A 23,425-nucleotide genomic window follows, 5' to 3' on the forward strand; every position below is an offset into this window, starting at 1 on the left:
AGGAATGAGGGAGAGGGGGTGCAGGGAAGGAACCGGATGGTGGGAAAAAAGGCAGGGATTGGGGAGAACGGGGGTCAGGCAGGGGCTGAGAAGACAAGAACTGTGAGGGGAGGCTGGCAGGGATGGAGAGAGAAAGCGACAGGCTTGGGGGCGGGGGGCATGGAGGGGGGACGCAAGGAGGGATCTGTCGGGGGGAAAGGTAGGCAGGAATGGAAGCATGGGGAGAGGCAGGCAGCGATGGGGAGAGGCAGACAGGGATGAGGGGAAAACGGGACCGTGGAGGGAAGACAAGGACCTGCCGAGTGAAGAAAGGCAGCCATCGACCGAGGTGGAGGAAGGCGGGGACGCGGGCGGACAGGTAGGAAGGAAGGGGGAGAATAGCAGGCAGGGATTTGGGGAGCAGGCAGGGAGCGGGAGGGGTACAGACAGGCGAGGGGCGGGCGGGCGAGCAGGGCCGCCCCCGGCCCCACGTGGCCTGGGGGACACGCGGGTTTATAAAGCAGTCCGGGCCCGCGCGGGTGCGGGCGGAGGCGGCGGCACCGGCCGGGAGCGGGGCTCGAACCCGCGGAGCTCGGATGCTCCCGGCGGCTCCAGCGGGGTCACGGCCGCCCGCGGGCCATGGAGCTGCCCATGGATGTGCCCATGGACGTGACCGTGGATGTGCCCGTGGAGCTGCCCTCGCTGCTGCCCGCCGCCACCGCCACCCCCTGGGGCAACGGCACCGCCTGGGCGCCCCTGCCCGGGCACGGGGTCAACGACACGGGCCCGCAGCGGGCCAAGAACGCCACATCCATCCTCATCGCCATCGTCATCACTGCGCTCTACTCTGTGGTGTGCGTGGTGGGGCTGCTGGGCAACATCCTGGTCATGTACGGCATCGTCAGGTGAGAGCCGGGGACCCGCGATGCGCGGGGAGCGAGCGGCGATCCGGGCACACCAGGGCTGAGAGCACCGGGGGAGCCAGGCTGGGCCAGGGGTCAGCGTGCGGCACATGGAGGGTGTGACTGCTGGCACTGAGCGAGCGTGCACCAGGAGTGCGTGTGAGACAGGACCAGGAGGGAGTTTGCACTAAGAGTGCACAGGGCTGAGCGTGCTGTGTGTCAAACAGCAGCAGAAGTGAGCGTGAACCACGAGTGAGTGCGCCGCGGCTGTGAGTGTGCACTGGGTGCACCAGGTACAAGTCTACACCCGGTGTGAGTTTGCAGCAGCAGCAGCAGGGCTGGCTGTGAACCGGCTGCTCGTGCGCTGGCAGCAGCGAGCCGGGCTCTGGCGGCTGCGGTGCGATGTGCGTGTGAGCAGTGAGTGTGAGCAGTGCGTGTGAGCAGAGCGTGTGAGCAGAGCGTGTGAGCAGTGCGTGTGAGCAGTGAGTGTGAGCAGAGCGTGTGAGCAGTGAGTGTGAGCAGAGCGTGTGAGCAGAGCGTGTGAGCAGTGCGTGTGAGCAGTGAGTGTGAGCAGTGCTTGTCAGCAGTGCGTGTGCAAGCGTGTGCGATGTGCGTGTGAGCAGTGCGCGTGCAAGCGTGTGCGATGTGCGTGTGGAGCGCGGGGGGTGCTGGTGCTGTGCGAAGGGTGAAGGCAGAGGCCATGCGTGCCTGGAGCAGCTCGGGGAGTGCAGGGGAGCTGTGTTTGGGGATGGGGGCATGGGCCCGGCCCCAGTGGGTGCCTCTTGTCCTTTGTGAGGAAGAGAAGCCGCAGGGCTGGTGCCGCTGCGGGCTGGGAGCTGCTCTGTCTGCAGGGTGGGTCCAGCGCACCCCCGCCCCAGCCAGGGACTGCCGGGCTCCCGCTGCTCCACCTCATCCATCAGTGGGAATCACCCAACCCACTCCCACTTCCTTCTTGTGCCAGCACCTCCTGCAGCTGCCCGACTTCTGTTTTTCTCTAACAAAGAGCAGAAACTGCATGGCCCAGCCCCATCTCCCACAGCAGCTGCTCCCCTCCATCGCCAGTAGCCGAGAGAGCTACTTCGGCTGCACTCAAGACCTCAGCGCCTGTGGTGAGGCTTTCCCTGGGCAGAGACAGGGTCTGTGGGGTCTCTGCACCCCAGGATAAGCAACATGACCCTAATGCCCCCCATTTTAAAGATGGGACATGGCAAAATGCTGCTGTATCCAGCCAGGCACTTGTGCTAAGGTACAAAATGTCATGTCTCTTTGTTTGAGACACTGGGTGGTCCTGCCTGGTTAAGATGGGTTGACATGGAAAATGGGACCATAAAGCCAAGTCTTACAGACCACAGGACCAGTGCCAACAGCAAGAGCTGACGGAGCTCCTCCACAGCTCTGCCAGCAGCAAGGCATGGGGTTGTGCTCGCAGTTACACTCGGTGAGGGCGCAGACCCCAACACCTCCGGCCTGGCAGGAGGGAGCAGAAGGGTCTCACTGGGTGCCTGGGCAGTCCCACAGCCACCCCCTCTGCACTGGACGGCGTTTGGTCCTGTAGGTCCAGAATCTGTGGGGTAATTCCAATTTCCATAACCTCAGGTTATGCTATAACCCCAGCTTGGCCAAAACCCTAGAGCCAAACCAGAGCTGGTGGCTGGATTTAAACAAACTCTCCAAATTCACATTTCTTAACCATTTCCACCCTCATTTCCCCACCCCTTTCAGTCCATAGCTATCGTTACAGGAGGTCAGCACAGCCTGGCACTGCATGCGCACAAATAAATGTGGTGACTCACCAGAGGGAAGGAAAACATCTTGAAACGTGTCCATGAGGTCCGTGAGCCACCCTGGAGTGCCCATTGCCCTGGTATCAGGCTCTGCTGCCCCTGCTCCCCGCTCTCCGTGGGGCTCTGCTCTGTGTTTTTAACCATCCAAGAGGTGGAAATGGGGAGTGCAACTTGCTGACCCGACCTGACCCCAGTGGGATTTTTCATCCACTCAAAGTGGCATCAAAAATGAGCCCTGGTCTGAAAAAGCAAATTGAGGTAATTGCGGCAGGGACAGATGCCACGAACGATGTCGGGGTGAGGGATGAGTGCTATTAGACCCACTCCAGTTGGTTCTGCTCGGAGAGGAGAGGGAAGGCATTTTAAAGAGTGATTTCATGTGCAAAAACATCCTTCCTGTTTTACTCACTGAGTAACTCCATGTTACCCAGGCTTTAGCAAGCCTGACAGCCACAGATCCCATCACCACACCTTCTAGCCCCCACATTTTCCAGCTGCTGGTGGAATTAAACACAGAATCACAGAGTGGTTTGGGTTGGAAATGACTTTATAGATCATCTTGTTGCCTTCCACTAGACCACATGGCTCCAAGCCCTGTCCAAGCTGGCCTTGAACACTTCCAGGGATGGGGAATATCTCCCATGAAAGGAGAAAATATCATCCTCCAAGCCCCTGAGACAGGAGGGGCTGCAGGGACATGTGCCTTCACCCCTTTCATGGCCAAAGCCAGCTGGAGTTTCCCAGGGTCCTTGTCAGAGTTGCTCCATGTTGACAGGATTTAGGCCAGGACTAGGGGAGATCTGTGTCCATGGAAGAAAGGGCTATGAGGTGGGATCAGCTCGGATTTGGACCTCACTGCTAGGGCGATTCTGGGTGTTTGCCTTGTGCTCTTCTCCTAGTGCCACCTCTCAGTGTCCTTGGGGTCCAGGCAGGTTGTCCAGGCAGTCTGGAAGCATGGCTGGAGCACATCCTGGGCGTCAGGGACCTCTGGGACCACACTGAGTTTACCACAGAGTCCATGAGTGCCAAGAGCTGGCAGATGCAGACACAGGACCCTGGTATATAGCTCTGTGAATAGACACACCGTGAGCCAAGCACAGCCAAACTCCAAATCAATCCCTCTCCAGGGCAACCAAACCCATCTGCATGCCTGGAGGGAGCCCAGCACACCCAGCACCCTCCCCACCACACCTCTGACCAGCACTGCCATGCCCACTGTATTGTCAGATGCTTTAAAAAATATTCCTGGAAGCAATTTGTAGCTTTGAGCTTAGGGCTGCAAGTGCCCTCATCCCCACTAAGCCCATCAGCCCCCCACCAGCTCCCACACAGGCTGCAGGGACAGCTGGGTGCAGGCTTTGTCAAGCAAGGATCTTTCAGGCAGCGGCTTTTAGCAGCTCCAGGAGTTTTTCTTTCACTTATTATTCACTTTTCTTTCACTTATTTATTTTCCAAGAGGTTTGGAGAGGGCATCCCTACTTGGGAATTGAGACTGGAATGTGGAGCTGCCCTGTGCTTTCCCCATCCCCTCCCATCTCTTCTCTCCATCAGCACTTCTCAGATTGTTCCATTCAAGTGCATAACTTCCCAATCAAGGCACTCACTTAATTGCAATGGGTTTGGCAGCCTAGGGTGGTCCATCAGCAGCAGTGGATGATTTGCTCTAATGTGGGCAATAAACCTCTCTCCTAGAGCAGCAGTTTCATCTGCAGCTCAGGAGGGTCACCAGGATGGACGCCTCGCCCTGTGCAGGGGGTTGAAACTTCAGCCCAGACCTGGAGGGGGCTGAATCTTGCCCCAAAACCCGAGTGCTGGAGGCTAAACTGCCATCCTTATTATCCCAGTCATCCCTATCAGCATCCCAAGTTATTCCCATCAACCCCATCATCCTAGTTAACCCCGTCATTCCAGTCAAATGCATCAGCAGAGTCAACCCTTCATCCCAGACATTCCCATTATCAGCCCTGTCATCTCCATCATCATCCCAATCATCTCCATTATCCCAATCATGCCTGTCACTGCTTTGCCCTCACCAGCCCCATCCCGCCTGGAGATGGGTGACAACTCTGGCCCTCCAGTCCCCCACCCCTGGCACATCTGGCAGGGGGTTGGGAAGTGCTTGCCCAGCACAGCTAAGCACATCTGGCAGACCATGGAATTAATAACAGATTTGTTTTACCATTTCACTCAAAAAACAGAGACGAAAGATGTGTGAATCTACCTGAACTGACTGTTCACATAGAAGAGGCAAAACCTGACAATACCACAAATTCTCAGCTTTTTGTTTAACCTGGGAGGAAACTCTTCTGCAAACGTGCTTGGAAAATAACACTAAAGAGAATGGAAAAGGACTTTTCAAGGACAAGACATTTTTAATGCCATATTTAAATAAAAACCAAAAAGCTCAGCTTGAATACTTCCACCCTTGGGCAACGGGCTGCCATTTGCAGCCACAGTGAAGGAGACAGGAATGCTCTTGGAGCTGGGTTAAGCTGCTGTTTTCTGTTTTCTCCCAGAGAGAAATTAGTTTTTCAGCTCCAGTTCCCAGTTTTATTGACAAAGGAACCTGCTGGGTCTCTGTCCCCACAAATACACTCTCCTGACCCTGCTGAGATGGGGAAAGAATAAGGGGAAGGGATTGGGTGCTCCCATCAGTCCCAGGAGCCTCTTTCCCACACCAGCCTGCTGTCCTGGGCTCCAGCCAGGGCAGGACCACCTGAGATGGGAGCCACTCAATCCCCCCACCAATTTATTTCATGTAGCCCCAACATGTGATGAGCTGTACCAATTATCACAAAATCCTAGAATGCTTTAGATTGGAAGTAACCTTAAAGCCCATCTCGTTCCACCCCCTGCCATGGGCAGGGACACCTTCCTTTATCCCAGGCTGCTCCAGCCCTGTCCAGTCCGGCCTGGAACACTTCCAGGGATACAGGGGCAGCCACAGCTTCTCTGGGCAACCTGTGCCAGGTTATTACCACCCTCATATCTGATTCAAACCTGCCCTCTGTCAGTTTAAAAGTGTTTTACTCCATCACACATGTGAAAAGTCACTTTCTATCTATTTTTATAAGTACACCAAGGCAAACAATCTTTCCATCTCAGTAACAAAGGGTTAATTTCCCCCCTCTGTGCCTTACCCCACTGCTGCTACAGGCAGGTTTAGCCATGCACAGAGATGGTTTTGGGAAAACTGACCCTGATGTTAATTAATTAGGGTACATCTAAAAAAGCTTGAGGCTGGGGAGGATGCTCTCTGAACAATGGGGATTTGCTGGAAGGGAGCACAGGAGGAGTTGGAGCTGCTGGTGTAGCCTTGCAAAGAACAGGGTCTTCCACACAGCCACTTCCACCACACATGTGCAGATCCCTGAGTATCTATTTCCAAGCCACCACACCGTTCAAAGCATCCCTTTGACCAACACTGCAGGACTGGATTCTCCTGGGACACGCTCACCATCCCTGCTCCTCTGGCATTTGCCATAACTTTGCCTCAACCCTTCAGGAAAGGTTTGGACATGAGGGACTGTGCATTTCCTCTTGCCAGGGTGTGACAAGAACCAGAAGCAGAGCCAGCCCTTTCCAAATGCCCTGGGGGATACAGCCAGGCTTCCCCAAAGCTCCAGATTGGCTAATTGGGCTGCTTCCAGATGGCCTGTTTCCGGGGGTAATCGATCCAATTTCTGCAAGCAACCTTGACAGGGAAGCAGGCTAAATAATCACAATTTACTAGGTGGAAAATCAGATGAAATAGGGCTGAGGGGATAAAGGACATTGTACAACTGGTTCAGGGAAATAGAGCAAATAAATCTCATTGGAGAATTGAGTTCTCTGGAAAGTTCTTTATTCCTTCGAATAAAAGCAGGCATGGAATGAGTGTCACCTCCCTGGTCAGCTGCAGGAAAACCACCATGGCAGGGGCCAAGCCATGCTCTGCAGGTCCCAGCTTGTGCAGAGATGACATGTGAATGTCATCCCCTGCTCAGGTACCAGGACGTGGTGTGTGGCTCCCTACCCATGGCTGAGGAGTGGAGTGAGATGAGCTTTAAGGTCCCTCCCAGCCCAAACCATTTTGGGATTCTGTGATTTTATGACTTCAACACACAAGAACACAAGTATAGAACTATAGAATGACTTGGGTTAAAAGGGACCTTAAAACTCCTCCAGTTCCACTCTCTGCCATGCATGCAGGGACACCTTCCACTAAACCAGATTGCTCCAAGCCCTGTCCAGCCTGGCCTTGGACACTTCCAGGGATGGGGCAGCCACAGATGCTCTGGGCAACTTGTGCCAGGGTCTCGCCACCATCCCAGGGAAGGATTTCTTCCCAGTATCCCATCTAATATCCTGTCACTCTAGGCCTTCATGAAGAATATCTCCCCATGTTTCTTGTGGGCTCCTTCAGGGACTGGAAGGCCACAATTAATCACCCCAAAGCTTCTCTTCCCCAAGCTGAGCAATCCAATTCTCTCAGGCTTTCCTCATAGCAGAGGTGTTTCATCCCTCTAGTCATCTTGGTGGCCTCCCTTGGACTCGCTCCAACAGCTCCATGTCCTTCCTCAATGGACTCCCTGGTGCACCTAGAAAGTTTCTGCGCACATTGGTGCTGCACAAAGGCATATCACAACACTTTTGCCCACCAAGTCAGCTGTCACCTCATGAGCAGACAGTTTGTGCCCCCCCCCCATCACATCAAGTGCCCTGACCACCTGTAACATGTTCTTTCTCTGCCACCCCCAGGTACACCAAGATGAAGACAGCCACCAACATCTACATCTTCAACCTGGCTCTGGCTGATGCAGTGGCCACCAGCACACTGCCCTTCCAGAGCACCAAGTACCTCATGGAGACCTGGCCCTTTGGGGAGTTGCTCTGCAAGGTTGTGCTCTCTATTGACTACTACAACATGTTCACCAGTATCTTCACCCTCACCATGATGAGCGTGGACCGCTACATCGCCGTGTGCCACCCGGTCAAGGCCCTGGACTTCCGCACGCCGGCCAAAGCCAAGATCATCAATGTCTGCATCTGGGTGCTCTCCTCCCTCATCGGGGTGCCCATCATGATCATGGCGGTCACCAAGTCAAAAGGCAAGTGTCTCGCAGGACACATCCCCTCCCGTCCCATCGGTCCATCCCGGGGCCTACCTGGCAAACCTGACCTCCGGTCCTGTAGCAGGTTTGTGGTCAGTGGTGGGCACCTGTCTGTGACACCATAAATGAGCCCTGTCTTGGAAAAAGCATCATGGGTGTTATTTCCCAGCTTAGAAACTGTCCCAGAAATTGTCCTCCCTGCCTTTAATGGTAGGGATCCCACACCTTTCCCCATCTCCAGCCCAACCAGTGCCTCTCCCCACCTCCTGGGATGGGGCCTAAAAAACCCTCCAGTGATGCTGCAGTCTACAAGTGGTCCACACTAAGATCTGCAGCTCCTATGTGGGGACACTGGTCCTTGGCTGCTAGGAAAGCTCTGGGCATCTTAAGGAAGTGGACAGATTTCAGTGGAGGGTGATATAGAGATGTATCATGGGGATGTCCACCATGGAGGTTGGGAGAAGGCAGGATTGGCCTTGAATGGCTAAGGAGGAAAAGGTTCCAGGGTCACTGCATCTACTGCCTCCCCTCAGTGTCTTGTGGACAGGGGTCTGATGGCACAGAGCTCCTAGGGAACCTCTGCCAAGGCAGGTAGGAATGCATCTCTCTGGGGTTTTAACAAGCCATGACTGAGCAGAAGGCAGAATATTCTCAGCAGACACTGAGCTTCCTCTTTGACCCTCCTCTGTCCTACAGATGGTAAGGTTCTGTGCACTCTCCAGTTTCCTGACCCTCCCATCTACTGGGACACTGTGACCAAGATCTGTGTCTTCATCTTTGCCTTCCTGGTCCCCATTTTGGTCATCACCATCTGCTACGGGCTGATGATCCTTCGCCTGAAGAGCGTCCGGCTCCTCTCAGGCTCTAAGGAGAAGGATCGCAACTTGCGGCGCATCACACGCATGGTGCTGGTGGTGGTGGCAGCCTTCATCATCTGCTGGACACCCATCCACATCTTTGTCATGGTTTGGACGCTGGTGGACATAGACAAGAAGAACCCCTACGTGGTGGCCAGCCTGCACTTCTGCATCGCTCTGGGCTACACCAACAGCAGCCTCAACCCTGTCCTTTATGCTTTCCTGGATGAAAACTTCAAGAGGTGCTTCCGAGAGTTCTGCCTGCCTTTCCGAGCCCGTGTGGACCAGAACAGCTTCTCCCGTGCCAGGAACACCACGCGGGAGCACGTCTCCACCTGCACCCCTTCTGAAGTTGGCAACAAACCGGCATGACTAGACGTGGGCAGCCCCCAGCGGGGCTGCCGGGGACACGGAGGAGATGAGCTGCGCTCAGAAGTCACCCAGGTCACCACCACAGAGTTGTAGCAGAATGGCAGGCTGGGCACTGCCTGGTAACACTGCTGGGTTTGCATACAGACTGACTGCAGAACTTTCTACATCCTGAGAAAGAAAAAGGGAGAATTGGGACTCACCAAATGATGTAGGGAGAGGACAAGAACAAAAGGCAGGTTGGGCAGATATGCTCCTCTGATGCCACCACCTCAACCAACAACACCCAGCAGGGGCTGTTACCCTCCAACACATGGTTCTTGGCAGAGCCCAGGGTACCAGAACTGCTATGTCCACGTGCTTATCCTCCTGCATGGGCCAGGATGACACCACAGCCCGTGGCAAGAGGGGAAACACTCACATGGCAGAAAGGAACTGTGCCAGGAAGTGATCATAGCATCACAGAATGATTCAGGTTGGAAAAGCCCTCCAAGATCATCAACTTCAACCTTTCTTCTACCACTACAAAAACCACCAATAGCCCACGTCCCCAAGTGCCACACCCACACAGTGATGTTTAAATCTCTTCAGTGATCATTGCCCCACCACTGCCTTGGGCAGCTGCCCCTTGAAAGGCCTGGACAACCCTTTCAAGGAAGAAGCATTCCCTAATGTCCAGCCTAATCCTCCCCTGGAATGACTTGAGGCCATTTTCTCTGCCATGTCATGGGACCTCATTCCATCCTCTTCTGGGCTGTGTCCAAAAGACAATTGGACATGGGAAGAAAAGCTTATGTCACTTCAGAGACACTGTTTGCAAAGAGCTCCAGATCCATTGTAAAAATTCTCCTGGAGTTCCTCAAACTGGGATTACTCCCAGAGAAAGCTTTCTACGGTTAATGTCATTGTTATGTTAGCGTTATTTAGAGACCTCTGACTGCAGCTAAGGCTGCCCTACACATGGATGTGATGCTAGGAATATGGGTATGGCCAGGGGATGGAGCAAGGATGACCCCCATTCCGGCAGCATCCCAGCAGGGATTTGGGGGCTGAACCAGCTTCTTCCCACCTAAAAACCAGCTCCTCCAGTCCTTCATCTGGGCTGGAAAACTGGGGACAAATCCTAGTGCAGGCAAGCAGCACTGAGAGATCCTGCCCAGACTGGGCCATGCTGATGCTCGGAAGGAACTCTTTGTGTACTTCTATAAATATATATATATATATATACGTCTGTCTATAGCTGTATGAAATTAAAATGACCCCAAGGCCTCCCATCACACCTCCCACTACAGCAGCTACTCCATGTGTGAAGGAGCCGAATATGCCGGATCCACAGCATCTCACAACGTACTTCAGACACTATCTCCAGCTCCAACCCTTGGGATATTTGCCTTACAGTGGCATTTCTGTCCAGCAATCCTGCTTTCTAAAAATTAAAGTAAAATAAAATCAGAGATAGGAAGCAGTTTCCAGCTCTTTTGTGACTCCCAAGCATCAAAAATGAGCAAGGTCTGGCTCAGGGGAGTGGTCTGGGGAGTAATTAAACTACCTCTAAACTTACTCTTTTCTGTGAGGGTGGGGATAACCTGGCACAGGTGCCCAGAGCAGCTGTGGCTGCCCCTGGACCCCTGGCAGTGCCCAAGGCCAGGCTGGATGGGGTTTGGGGTACCCTGGGACAGCAGGTGTCCCTGCGCATGTCAGGGCATGAAACTGGATGGGCTTTAAGGTCCCTTCTAACTCGGGCCATTCCATGATTTTGAATTCAAGTTCTAAAGACTCACCTGGACTTGGAAAAACTCATCTTTGTGAACCCCCAAAGCCCTTTAGCTGAGCTTGTTTGCAAGCCCTAGTCACCAAAAACCTCTTCTGCCAAAAGTCATAAAGATGTAATTTTATGTTAAAAGACTAACAGCCCAAATTCTGGCCCAAATTACATTTGTAATTTAAATACAAATGAGGATTTAATGGAAAAGCAACAGAAATGGGTGTTGGAGCCTGCAACTTTGCTCTGGCTTAATGAGACTGGATTTTAAGGTACTGATCACTTCTGCTGTGTAGGTTTCTTAGTTTCCAAAGAAGGGGAAACCATAAAGAGTGCACAGTGGATGTGAAAACCACTTGAGGACCCCATCCATTACCCAACAGCCTGGGAAAGCTGAGCCAGGCACCAATTCCGGAGATTTCACAGCCCTGTTGAACTAGCAGCCAGCCCAGATTAATTATGCAGCAACCTGTGCTGGCACATGCCAACCTGCTATTTCCAGGGACATTTGCAGCCCAAAAACATGCGTTATTGCAGGAGACATAATTTCCCCTATTTTTTTTCTTTAATTGATTCACCAAGTAATGAACACTGATGTATTGAGCTTGTGATTAATTATAATGACACTGGTTTCTTTGTCTGCAGGTTTAGTCTGACTTTGGAATTGCATTAATATGCAGATGGAAATTAATGGACGTGGCTTTCTCGGGGAGAGCAGGAGCAAAAGCTCCTACCTTCCTGACCCCAGAGCAGCCTGGGGTGGACCCAGGCTCTCAGCTCGACAGCAATGCTTGTCTTGCAATTCATCATTTAATAGGAAAAGAAAATCACTATTAATAATGCCCAGAGAATTTTTTCCTCCTTTCAGAGTTACAAATTTGGTTTAATTTGTACTGTTTTATTCCCTGAGCAAATGGGACCAGGAAGAACATGCAGGGAGGGGATGGGGGATGTTTGGGATACTGTGTGAGCACTGGAGCTCCTCCAGGCAGGGATAGAGCCAGGATCCCCAGCTCCCAAGAGTTGTGTGAGCCACACGAGACTTTCCTTATTTTTGCCTGCTGTAGTGGGAAAGGAACCAGGACATCAGCAGTTTGGGGAGGGGATGGAGATACCCCCACATCACTATTTCAGCCCAATTCTCATCATAAAGAGACGCGAGACACTCTACCAGGAGCTGCACCAGAGCATTGCATGTGCCAGTTATCCTGGGATAACTGGGATATACTGGTCAGGCAACAGCCTTAATAGATTGGATTCAGGTAGACAGCCCAGTACAATCACCAAACTGTCCCTTGCAGACCCATCATTAAACCCCCAGGCAACTTGGCCATAATTAAAGCTCCTTTCCTCTTCCAGGCAGGAAAGGAATAACAAGAAAACAATTGCAGTATTCTACAAACGCTCCTGAAGATGCAATCTCTCCCTGCAGATCGTGCAGCACCACTGCATAGGCAGAAATTTTCTATCTAGAACAGCAACGTGTTAAAAAACATGAAAAAGATCACTCACAAACCCTGCAAACAACACTCAAAGTGCTTTTATTCTGGGCCCAAAAGATCTTCACACCACCAGGCCTCATCCTACATGGATGCTAAAGCCCTCAAACTCCACTTTCCCAGCTTTTGTCTGTAAATCAAAAGCCTTTTATGCACTTCCAGTAGCAACAGATGGAGACCAGAGTGTGGAATTGGAGCTGTCAACTGGTGATGAGGGAGAGTCTGGAGGTGTCAGCGCTGGAAAACCTCCCCCGTTGACTAAGGCTGGATCTTGACACAGCCAGGGGTCCACTCCACCGGACCCAAATTCCTCCTCCTAATCCTCAAAATGCCCCCAGTTCACTCTGTGAGCACAAAACCTTGTTAATGAGACATTTCCCTTTCCTCAATTAAGCTGTTTTCCTTCGCCCACCCTCTCCCCACTGTGTGGGGGCTCATCCTTCCCCCAGCTTCCAGCAGCTTCCCAGTGAAGTGTCACTGTTCCCAAGACAATTGCTCATTCATCATTTCTGAATATTTTAAATCTTATTGTTCTCCCCCAGACCTTTTCTTCTGTTCTTGAATATACCAACATTCTTTCTTCCCATTGACAAAGACATGTTTTCCCCTTTCCAGAAACAGGAGCAGCCCCTCAGGGATGGGTACAATCCCATCTTATTTGTGAATGAGCTAGGTTTTCTCTGCACCTGCAGGAGCTGGAGTAGGGAATTGCATTGGCTCCTGACAGGATCCAGCCCAGCCCTGTGGGTGACCACAGTGGTGCCACCACTGATCCTGTTCCTGCTTCAAGGAATTCCCCAAACGTGGGAGATAGATGCAAAAACCTGCCAGTGTTGGGGATAGGGAGGAACTGGGAGCACTGGGATGTGGGATCTCCCCAGTAGCTGAGGCTGTTTTTGGATAAATGTTGTTGCCCAAGTCGAAGAGCAGTTTCTCCATCAGGTATCCAGCAGGTCACATTTCACTGAAGAGTATCAAATGGTGATGGTTCCCAGGGAGCAGAATTAGCCATGGGATTAGAGCACCTGGCCATGGCTCAGCCTGCAGTGATGGCAAAATACAGGCTTGATCCTGCACAATACATTTCCTGTGGGCCCACATACCACTCTTATGCTTAGAGGGGAAAATAAAGTCCTTTGCAAGCCCAGGACTGCAACCACCAGAACAAACCCACCTGATGGGAGGTGGGTGCTCCTAGCCCCCCAGACAGAGCTGCACCCATCGAGGCCACCCCTGATTATAAATCCAAGCTCATCCCACATGGGAGAAGCAGAGCTGCCAACAGCCTGAGCTGCTCTCAGTGCCCAGGCTCCTCAAGAAATCTGCTGCTGCCCAAAAGAATCAAGTGTAAACAGCAACCTGGGGCTCCAGTGACACCATGATGTGGGAATTTGCCCCAGGGCTTCCAGCCTCCACACACAGCTGGGAGCACCCAGCACAGCCAGGATCCTTTCAGCTGTGCCACGGGCTTGGTTGTGTTCCTGGAGACCCAAAACCACCAGGGGTGACCCGTCAGACAGGCAGGAACTGAGGAGGGGGTGGCAGAGGCGACAGGGACCAAGCCCTCTCACCGCCCCAGTTCTCCAGTCCCGCGGCCAGCAGCGCGTTCTCCGGCTGCCATCTGCCGGCCAGGAACCCTCGGGCGCGGCAGGGACCGGGACCGGGACCAGGACCGGGACCGGGACCGGGACCAGGACCAGGACCGGGACCGGGACCGGGACCAGGACCGGGACCGGGACCGGGACCGGGACCACCTCTGACAAGAGCCACCCGTCCCGACTGTCCCCATGAGAGAGCAGCCCACCCCCTCCAAAGCACATGCAAAGTCTGGGGCTTATCAAAACTCAGTTTATTCCAAATGCTAAAAGACTTTTTTTGTCCTTTCTGCCTTGATTAATCAACCAAAATACATTTTCTTTTTTAAAAAAAATCTAACCCCTTCGGAACCATTGTATAATCCCAGACCGCCCCCCCCCCCTCCTATTGCTATAATTTAGCTCTTTGCAGACCCCTCCTCACTCAAGGTACCTATAAGGAGAGCATGGAGCAGGCTGGGCACAGGAAGCAAGACCAGTTGGATCAGGGAGAAAAGGAGGAGGAGTCCTGTTGTTTCCAGTGACTCCACGCATAGCTGGGGTCTGGGTGTCTGCTCAGCAAGGCCCTAACAGCAAATGAAGCTCCTTCCTCAGCAAGTGAAAGAGGAAAAAATTAAAGTATCAGCGTGCCCACCCGTGGGATGGATTTGGTTGGGTTTCCAAAGGCAAAGGCAAAGAGGGAGTGCCCAGGACTGCAAAAAGCAGTGGTGAGGTGGCTGCTCTAGGCCACGGGGAGTGGGGAACCTGCTGGCCTCACTGCCGGGGTGGGGGTTTCAGCTTGAGGGATGGGAGACAGGAGCCTCCAGCAGTTAGTGTGCTAGGTATCATCCAGCAGCACTCCCCCTCACGGGGCAGAATACCCCACAGTAGCCACAAGCTCTGGATTAGAGGATAGAGCTTCCTGGGCACATTCCTGCTGGACTCACATCCACCTGGAATGGGCTCAGATGGGTTTGGAGGGGTCACAGCAGACAAAACCAGGCCAAGGAGGTATATTTAGGTGAAGGGGGTGGAGGAGCATCCAGATGTGGGGAAGATGGGGACCTCAGGGAAACTGATACCCAAACCTGATTGCAGAGTGAAGACCCTCAGCTTTGCTGGGCCTGGAAATGTTAAAAAAACAGATGAGAAGTGGAAATCCATCCAGGCACAGAACTGGGATCTGTTTAGGACCAAGCTGACCCAGGGAGCTGACAAGTGCACTGGACACCACAGAAGAACAGACAAACACTTGCAGGGAGAACCCATGGGCACCCTGTTCCAGCCATGCAGGTGCTGCTGGGCCAAGCTCCATAAGCCTCCTGTCCTCCCCAAGTAGTCGGTTCCCCAACCCAGGCAGACGTGGGGGGTCTGGGGGTGCTGTGATCCCACTGGGCCCGGCTGTGGCATCACTTCATCAGCTCTGCTCCTTGTCACTGACCAGCAGCACAGTGTGCTGCCCACCACTGGACACGGCCAGCACCCGCCGGTTCTCCAGCTGCTTCCCCGTCATCTCCACGGGGCTCCAGACATCATCCTCTTCCCCGGTGCCCAGCTGGTAGTTAGTGCCCATTCCCCAGGCAAACGCTCGTCCTGCAACAGAGGTGAAGCAAGCTTTGAGCTCCAAGGGGTGGCACAATAGGAAGGGGACCTCACACCCAGACAGTGTGTTTCTAGGAGTTCAAAACACAAGCAGGAGGAAGAGGAGGAGCACATGCAACTCAAACATCACACAGAGCCAAGGAACTTTTATTCCTTTTGGGGGAGCAAACTAAACCCACAGCCCACTCCAAACCTTCCTTCCTGCAGACACTGCACACAGGCAGCTGCAGCACCAGAGCACAGAGATCTGGCATCAGCAGAGTCAGAGAAGAGATTGCCAGGCCAACAACTCCCACCCGGTCAACAGCGCACGACCAACGCTGCTGCCACAAACACAGCAGGCAGTGCCCAGCTGCCCCCAAGTGATGGGCACCAGGACCTGGCTCCAGTCCCAATGCAGCTGGCAGTGTGTGCTGATGGAGGGATGAAGAAAGTACAGAAGGCAGAGCTCCCAAACCCTGCTACTCACCATCACTGCTGACAGCATAACCCACGGATGCTCCGCAGGCCACCGAGATGATCCTGGGGAGCTCCGGGATAACTGTAGGTGTACTCTTCTCCTCTGCTCCTGTCCCAAGGCCCAGCCGGCCATACTCTGCCCTGCCCAGGCTGTAGGCTTTACCTGGAGCACAGCAGATACACAAGAGAGGAGACATGAGGGGGGCAGAAGCTGCAGCAGGGCCAAAGCAGACCAGGACTTTTCCCCAGGTCTGACTCCTGAAGGAACATCACTCCTCCATACTACACCCTGAGACCCATCCAGAAGGGGCAGGGTGGAATAGAGACCCTTCAGCTCTCCAAAATCAGTAAGGTAGATAGGTGCAAGAGCAGAGTTCACAATTGAGTCCAGGCTCCTGTTGTTAGCTTCCCTTTGCTGCAATCTCACACCAACCTTGCCTCCTTGACCACTGAGAGCCTGGAGGGCTCCAGCACATCACCATCACCCCAACAGCCCCTTGGCCAGGTGGAGGGCCATGGGATCCCCCCACCCTGCTGTATGACTCCCAGACCACCTGACACAGTGTCACTCACCCTCAGAGTCGACGCAGACCGTGTGGTGCTGCCCACCAGAGAACCCAACCCAAGACTTGGTGGAGTTCTTGAAGCACGTGAGGTTCCGCGGCGAGAAGCAGGGCTCGGTGTCCTGGGTTCCTGCAGGGTGGGATGCACAAACCCAGGCGGATCAGGTCCATGGACATGGACGGCTCCAGCACTGAGCCATCCACGCTGGGGATCATCCTGCCGGACACCAATACAGCTGCCCAGCCCCAACATCTAATTTTTGCTCAAACCCAGTGGGCACACGGGCTGGGACCTAAATCCAGAGCTATGCAGGGTGATCCTCACCCCCATTTCCAGCTCTGGTGCATCCAGTGCTTAGATTTTGGGGCACCTAGCAGCTTCCCCCACCAGGCCAGGGCAGCAGTAGACTGGAAGGAGATCTGGAGGGACACAGGTGAAGCTCACCCAGCTGGTGGTAGTTGGAGAGGCCAAATCCATAGATGTGCCCCTCATGGGTGACGGCGAAGGTGAAATACGCCCCGCAGAAAGCGTCCTGGAAGCGCATTTTGCTTCTTCTCCCTTTGCCTCTGACAGGAACAAGCTGGGGGACCAGCATCCGCTCTGGGGCAGGAGACAAGGTGTCATACAAGGACTGAGGATTTACACCCTCCCTGCATCTAAGGATCTGGCTCACTGCATTCATGCCACTCATTACACATAAGCCCTTGAGCATCAGGGCCTGGTCCCTTTGCTCCTTTGCAAAGGGCAGAGCAGAACCCAAAGGATGAACCTCTGAGAACTAAATGCACTCACGCAGTCCTCTCCGTCCTCCTCGGCTGGCAAAGAGTGCTGGCACTCTGCCCAGCTGGCCCTGTTCACCACAGCCACACGTGAACAGGTCACCATCCACTGTCAGCATCACCAAGTGGTCATTTCCTGGGACAGGAAGGAAAGAGAAGTTATGGAGAAGTCTTCAGCAAGTCCTGTGGGCTGAGATCCCATGGGTAAACCCCAGTTGTCCCAGCTTATGGAGTTTCTTGCACTTGACACCTCAACACCAATTGGGCCACCACCTAAAACTCCAGGATGTCCCTCTTCCTGATCCCAGGAATTCAAAGCAGTTTTTATGGGAAGGTGGTAAGGATACAGGTGTGCCCCAACTTCCCCTGGGCCCTGGACAAGTTCCCTGGCTGCTGTGCTCAGCTTCCCCAGGCCTCATTAAAGACCAAGTGCTCTGGCCCCACAGGGTCACAGTTCAGGCCACTCTTGGAAGGCATTCTACATCAGACTCGTCAAATATTAACTCAATATGTGAATCTGTTTGGCCTAAAATATCTGTCTGGGCTAAAAGGTCCGTTCTCTGGAGAGTCAGAGATCAGCAAGTACAGCCTTGAATCAGGCTCGGAACAAGCCAAGAGAGAGGAAAAGGTCATAAACATTCCTCAAGGGTTGTGACAACCTCATGTACCTGCCTGATCCTGCACACCCCAGGGCCCTGCTTGTGGAAGAGGTTCACAGGTGATCTGTGAGTCAGAAAGAGTTAGCTGAAGAAGAGAAGCTGGTAAGAATTGCCTTTGCCCCTTAAAGGAGTTCTACCAAAGCCATAAGCATGGAAATGGAGGAGAAGAAAAGACAAACAAGGGGGCCTGCAGTTAGATCTTGACAGAAAACAGTGGTGTTGACCACCTGGCACTAACCAACATTATATTAATTTATTGTGGCCAAACAATAGGTATTAACTCTGTGAGAGAGTATAAAAAGACAACATGCTTCTAAAATAGAGAAGCCTTCTTAAATAAATGGTGTTCTTCTGTTTGTTAGGACCATCACAACAACGACTCCTGCTCACCTGAAACTACTTTAACGACAGGCGCATCGAGCTCAAGCAGCAAAGGAACAGAGCTCGTCTTCATGGGCTCCAGCAAGCCAATCACTCCATTGTTATCCTGAGGGAAGGGTGAGACACAGGGATGAGCCACAGGAGCAGCAGCCACCAGTGGAGCTTCCAGCACCTGAGGAATTAGCGTACCCGGAAGGAGCCCCAGACAAAGACCCTGCCGTCCTCGGTCAGCGCGGCAGTGTGGCTGTCCCCCGCCGACACCTGCACCACCTTCTCCTGCAGCTCCACCAGCCCTGGAGAGGTCTCAGACCCTTCAGCCGAGGTGTCACGTCCCAGGGCACCTTCATCGTTGCAGCCAAAGGTGTAGATCTGCAGATTGGGTGCAAGTGCTCAGGATGGAGCCCAGAGGGGCAACAGACTGAGTATAAACTCAGTGGACAGAGACTCACGAGGCTGAATTATTACAGAATCATGGAATTGCTTGGGCTGGAAGGGACCTTAAAGCTAATTTCAGTCCAACCCCTACCATGGGCAGGAACATCTTTCACTAGATTAGGTTGCTTTAAACCCTGTCCAACCTGGCCTGGAACACTTCCAGGGATGAGGCAGCCACAGCTTCTCTGTACCTGAGCCCCACCACCTTTGCAGGGAAAAGCTTCCCAATATCACATCTAAAATGACAGTGTCACATATCTACTCCCTGTCAGTGTGAAGCCATTCCCCATTCACCTATCACTCCATGCTCTTGTGCTAAGTCCCTCTCAATTCTCAGGCTCCTTTCAGGTCCATTATGGTCCATGTGAGACCATTCTCACCCCTAGAGCTGGAACAAGATGTGGGCAGAGCAGTGGCTGATTCCTACCCCCTGCTCCCAAACGCATCCCAGAAGTCACTGCACTTACCTTTCCAGTCTGGCTGAGGCACACGGTGTGCATCCCTCCAGCTTCCACCTGCACCACCATCTCCGGCAGTGTGACCAGAGCTGGCTTCTTCCTCTCCATGATGTCCTCACCCAGACCCAGCTGGCCGACATTACCCTGGCCCAGTGTCAGCACCAGCCCAGGCTGTGAGCAATGTGATGGGTGGCTGACTGCAGGGTGCAAGGAGAAAGAATACATGTGAGTTCAAGTTTCCTGGTAAAAATCATCCCTGGCAAAGTAGAAGGAAAATTCCAAGGGATTTTTCCTACCTTTAACCTTTTTCCTCTCAGTAGACTCTTCTTCTGGCACCAGGATCTTCATTCTGTGTTTTGCTGGCATCTTGGAATCTAAATGCCAAAAAGAGCTAACGTTACCCTGGCCCAGTGTCAGCACCAGACACAGTTGTGAGCAAATGTGATGGGTGGCTGACTGCGGGGTGCAAGGAGGAGAAAGAATATGTAAAAGTTTCCTGGTAAAAGTTACCCCTGGCAAAGTAGAAGGAAAATTCCAAGGGATTTTACTTACCTTTAACCTTTTTCCTCTCAGTAGACTCTTCTTCTGACACCAGGATCTTCACACTGCGTCTTCCTGGCATCCTGGAATCTAAATGCCAAAAAGAGCCTGTAAGGAGCCACCCATCTGGTGAACCAGGCTGTTCACTCTTTGGGGTGTCCCCTCACACCCTAAAGAACTACCTGAGGGACTGGTAAGTGGGTTGAGATTTGAACACTGATCCCTCCTCCTGCTCTGGGAAAACAGAGTTTTCCCTTGTGTATTCTATCCATACTCCCTACTTCATGCAGACGTGGACCAGATTTCAGGTCCAGGCAGGCGAGGAGAGAGGGAAGGTAAAAAAAAGGAGAAAGGGAGGAAAGGGAAGGATCGGAGCCGTGTCTGCGTGCTCAGCCCCGTCCCGCGTGGCCCCAGCCCCTTCCCGCCGTTCGAATTCCCCGCGGCGCCGCCTCACGTGGGGCCGCGCAGGCCACGGCCAGCGCCGGCCGCGTCTCCCGCCGCCTGCGGCCCTTCCTGCCGGCCGCTCCGCTGCGCCGAGGCCGGCCGGGGGCCCGCCGGCGCCTCCGCGGCCGCGGGGTCGGCCCCATGCCCGTCCCGCCGGTCCCGCCCGCCGCGCCCCCGGCCCGGCCCCGCCGCGCTCCCTCACCGTCCGCCGGGCCGCCGCGCTCCGCTCTGCGCCTGCGCGCCGCGCCCGCGCCGCGCCGCGCCCCCTGGCGGCCGGCGGCCCCCGCGCCGCCCGCAGGCGGCGGGACGGGACGGACGGGACGGGGACAGGGGGACAGGACAGAGGGACAGGAGCGTGGGATCGGGACAGGGGGACAGGACAGAGGGACAGGAGCGTGGGATGAGGACAAGAGGACAGCTGGATAGGACAGGATGGAATGGGAGGACAGAAATACGGACGAGACAGGGGGATGGGATGAGGACAGGCAGTACAGGACGAGGGGACAGAAAGACAGAGGGACAGGCAGCACAAGGCAAGGCTCGCGGTCGGCAATACGTTAGCCCCCAGACAATAAATCTGTAACTCATCCTGCTCCTAACCTACAGAGATGCTGCCAGCCTCCGAGGCTGCAGCCAGCTGTGATGGAACAGAGCTGCTGCAAAAAAACTCAGTAATTACACGCGCAGAACAACGGTAAGAGAGTACTGAAATCCAGCAAGTCCGAGCTACCATATTTTCCAGCAACCTACTGCTGCATTAAGTGGAAAATACACTTTTACTCTTGGAACAGGAACTAGACCAAACTTCTCAGGCTAACAGGAAGACAGGGAACTTTCAAATTTTCCCTTCATCCAATGTGATTACCCTTATTCCACTAATTCTGCTGTTCCAGTCCAGAGGCCTGCATTTGGCCGTAACAGCTTTTACTAATAAAATGATGTTTCTAATTAACATCTTGGCTGGTACAGCAGCCTCATCTGCTTATCGACAGTGATTCCAGGGGTCACCCACAACCCATGACCGGAAAAGCTTCGAGGCATCACCATCGATTTATTTATTCCAGGCCCATGTGGAGCTTTGATGAACAGATACACAGCCACCCCCTGATCCTTTCCCGGGGGACTGCGCAGCCAAGGACAGGACGTCTGGCCAACTGCTGATGCCCATTCCACCCACCCCACACCAGCACTTCCCCCAAACCCACCCCACTCCCCTTTCCAAGGGAAGGGGAAACCCTGTAATGCCCTGCCCGGCTTCCCCCCACAAGCTACACCCCGGGGTAACAGACGCCATCAACCCCTTCTTGACTCAGCCCTTAATATGAAGCGTTTTCTTCCCTGAGATAATCCAAATCCGGATTTAAATTACGAATCTGCTTCCCAGTCCAGCCCCAAGAGTGCCACAGAGCATTTCTGCATCATTTACTTTGAGATTGGTCAGCACCAAACAAGAATTGTATTTCCACGCAAGAGGCACCACGCCGAGCATTAAGTTTTCATTAATATTCAGATCATTCACCAAAAACACACAGCAAGCCAAAGCTAAATTCAGTTTATTGTTTTGTCTACTGTATACAGGTACAGATTTACAAATAGAGAGAGAGCTGTATTTCAGGGCCTGAACACACAAACTGCTTCCACTCACATCCTATATACGTCGGAATCAGCAAGGTTGGCAAGTGCAGCCGCAGGAGAGCACACGCGGTATCTCCTTAACCCTTACGATCCCCCCCACTCCCCTTCCCCAGTTTTAAGCATCCCAAAAGCAGCTCTTTGCTGGACCAGCCAACCCCTCACGCCGGGAATTGTCCCTCCTTCCCGTGCAGCTTACCCATACCGCGTGCACCTCCAGGCCCTGATCCACAAAATCCAGGAACTGCGCTCCAAGGACGTGTTTTATAAAACCACTGGATTTATACATCCTTGGTTCCACCACGTTTTGATTTCTGTGGCTACGTTTTAGTCACACGTAGTGCACTAACAGTACTCGGGCAACTACCTAATTTGGGCACTCTTTAATATACTCACCCCTCTTCCACGGATTTTTCCTTGTTACTTCACCCCAGCAGTTTCTGCAATATTCTAGGAAAAATAGAGCGTTTTTTTCCTGCCTGTTCCTCGTGTCCCACAATACAGCAATTGTGTTTTAAGTTTAGTACACAAGTTTATCTCTAGCCATTTTTTTTCCTGTTTGCCAAGATTCATGATGGCTTTTTTTTTTTTTCCCCCTTCGAGACTCAGGAGTTTCTTTTCCCCATCCATCCAAAATCGAACACCATCATCGAAGCTAGAAGCCTGCGATCTGAACTGACATTACTACCGGATTGGGATTTTATTACTGTCCCATTTTTTTAGAAACATCTTTGCAACTACACACAATATTACATTTTAAACGCAATTACCTTCAAAAATCGTGTTTTACTCCAACTTTTCCGATATTGGCACTGGAAATAATGAAAAAAAAGGTACTTTAAGAATTTCTCAGGTGCTTGTGTTTTTCTGTTTCTCCCTCCCAGCTCCGCATGTGTTCACCGTCCCACCCCGCGTGTCAGTGTATTATCAACAGTTTCTAACCGATTTTTAAGAAGTGTTTCCTGCATGGTTTGTCTCCTCTGTAACGGCCCAAGGGCTCAGAGAAGAAGTAGGAATATGCAGGCTGCAGGCTCGGGGCCCGGCTTGCTCTCCAACGTCGTGGAAAGGGACTGTACGTCACGGGCCCGAGGGCCTGCGCTCCCGTGCGCCACACGGACAGAGCCGAGAGAGAGCGACTTCTCCGGATATCCACGTTGGACCTTTACTTTTAACTTTTATAACCATCCTGATCCCCCCAGGCCCCCGCGCGTCCCAGGCCACGGCAAGCATGGATACTCACGCTGCAGCGGGCCGCACAAACCAAGCTTGAAGAGACTTTGGAACCTGTGGGAAAAGAAAATGGCTGTGAGGGGCGGCTGAGGTAGCGCCGCAGCACCCGCAGCCACGTGTAACTCACGGCGTAGTTTAGCGTTAAAACCAGGATGGAGCGGGCATCCGCTGACAGCGCAGGACCTCACACCACAGCAAGAAAAGGGATTTAAAGGGTAAAAACGGCAAAAAGGGTAAAACTAAATGGCACCTCACCTGTCAGCTCCGCCGCTCCCCACGGTGAAAAAGGCCGAGCCTCGCCGCGCGGCGTTTTTTATAGCGCGCGGGGGCGGGGCCGAAACCCGCGCAGGCGCGTCAGGCGCGAGCGGCGGGGACACACCGTGTATGGGCAGAGGCGCCGGGGCCGCCGCGCCGCGGAGGGCC

General features: G+C 53.4%; 2 protein-coding genes and 1 non-coding gene across 6 annotated transcripts; 1 reads left to right on the plus strand and 2 right to left on the minus strand.

Moving 5' to 3' along the window:
* The first annotated feature begins 536 nt into the window (after window positions 1–536).
* On the plus strand, window positions 537–10,446 carry OPRD1 (opioid receptor delta 1). The gene is made up of 3 exons (XM_021534903.2): window positions 537–884; window positions 7,406–7,755; window positions 8,455–10,446. Exons 1-3 carry the CDS (start codon window positions 619–621, stop codon window positions 8,985–8,987), a joined length of 1,149 nt encoding a protein of 382 aa, XP_021390578.1. The 5' UTR covers window positions 537–618; the 3' UTR covers window positions 8,988–10,446.
* Window positions 10,447–14,073: 3,627 nt separating this feature from the next.
* Window positions 14,074–23,346, minus strand: RCC1 (regulator of chromosome condensation 1). 4 transcript variants are annotated; one of them, XM_021534904.2, is made up of 13 exons: window positions 23,258–23,346; window positions 23,013–23,056; window positions 22,543–22,584; window positions 19,709–19,786; window positions 19,453–19,530; window positions 19,166–19,353; window positions 18,453–18,632; window positions 18,273–18,369; window positions 17,237–17,359; window positions 16,889–17,044; window positions 16,454–16,573; window positions 15,891–16,043; window positions 14,074–15,412 (listed from the first exon to the last, which is right to left on the minus strand). In XM_021534904.2, the coding sequence occupies exons 4-13, from the start codon at window positions 19,776–19,778 to the stop codon at window positions 15,237–15,239; spliced, it is 1,341 nt and encodes a 446-aa protein (XP_021390579.2). In that variant the 5' UTR covers window positions 19,779–19,786; window positions 22,543–22,584; window positions 23,013–23,056; window positions 23,258–23,346; the 3' UTR covers window positions 14,074–15,236. The 4 variants fall into 4 exon arrangements, with proteins under 4 accessions (XP_021390579.2, XP_021390580.2, XP_077644644.1 ...); XM_021534905.2 differs by lacking the exons at window positions 22,543–22,584; window positions 23,013–23,056; window positions 23,258–23,346 and adding an exon at window positions 20,343–20,363; XM_077788518.1 differs by lacking the exons at window positions 22,543–22,584; window positions 23,013–23,056; window positions 23,258–23,346 and adding an exon at window positions 20,151–20,233.
* Window positions 22,726–22,930, minus strand: LOC116184437 (small nucleolar RNA SNORA73 family). Its single transcript, XR_004149206.1, has one exon. It is a non-coding gene; the product is annotated as a small nucleolar RNA SNORA73 family (small nucleolar RNA).
* Window positions 23,347–23,425: the final 79 nt, after the last annotated feature.

This window comes from Lonchura striata, chromosome 26 (genome assembly GCF_046129695.1).
Source record: "Lonchura striata isolate bLonStr1 chromosome 26, bLonStr1.mat, whole genome shotgun sequence".
In the NCBI taxonomy this organism is placed as follows: domain Eukaryota; kingdom Metazoa; phylum Chordata; class Aves; order Passeriformes; family Estrildidae; genus Lonchura; species Lonchura striata.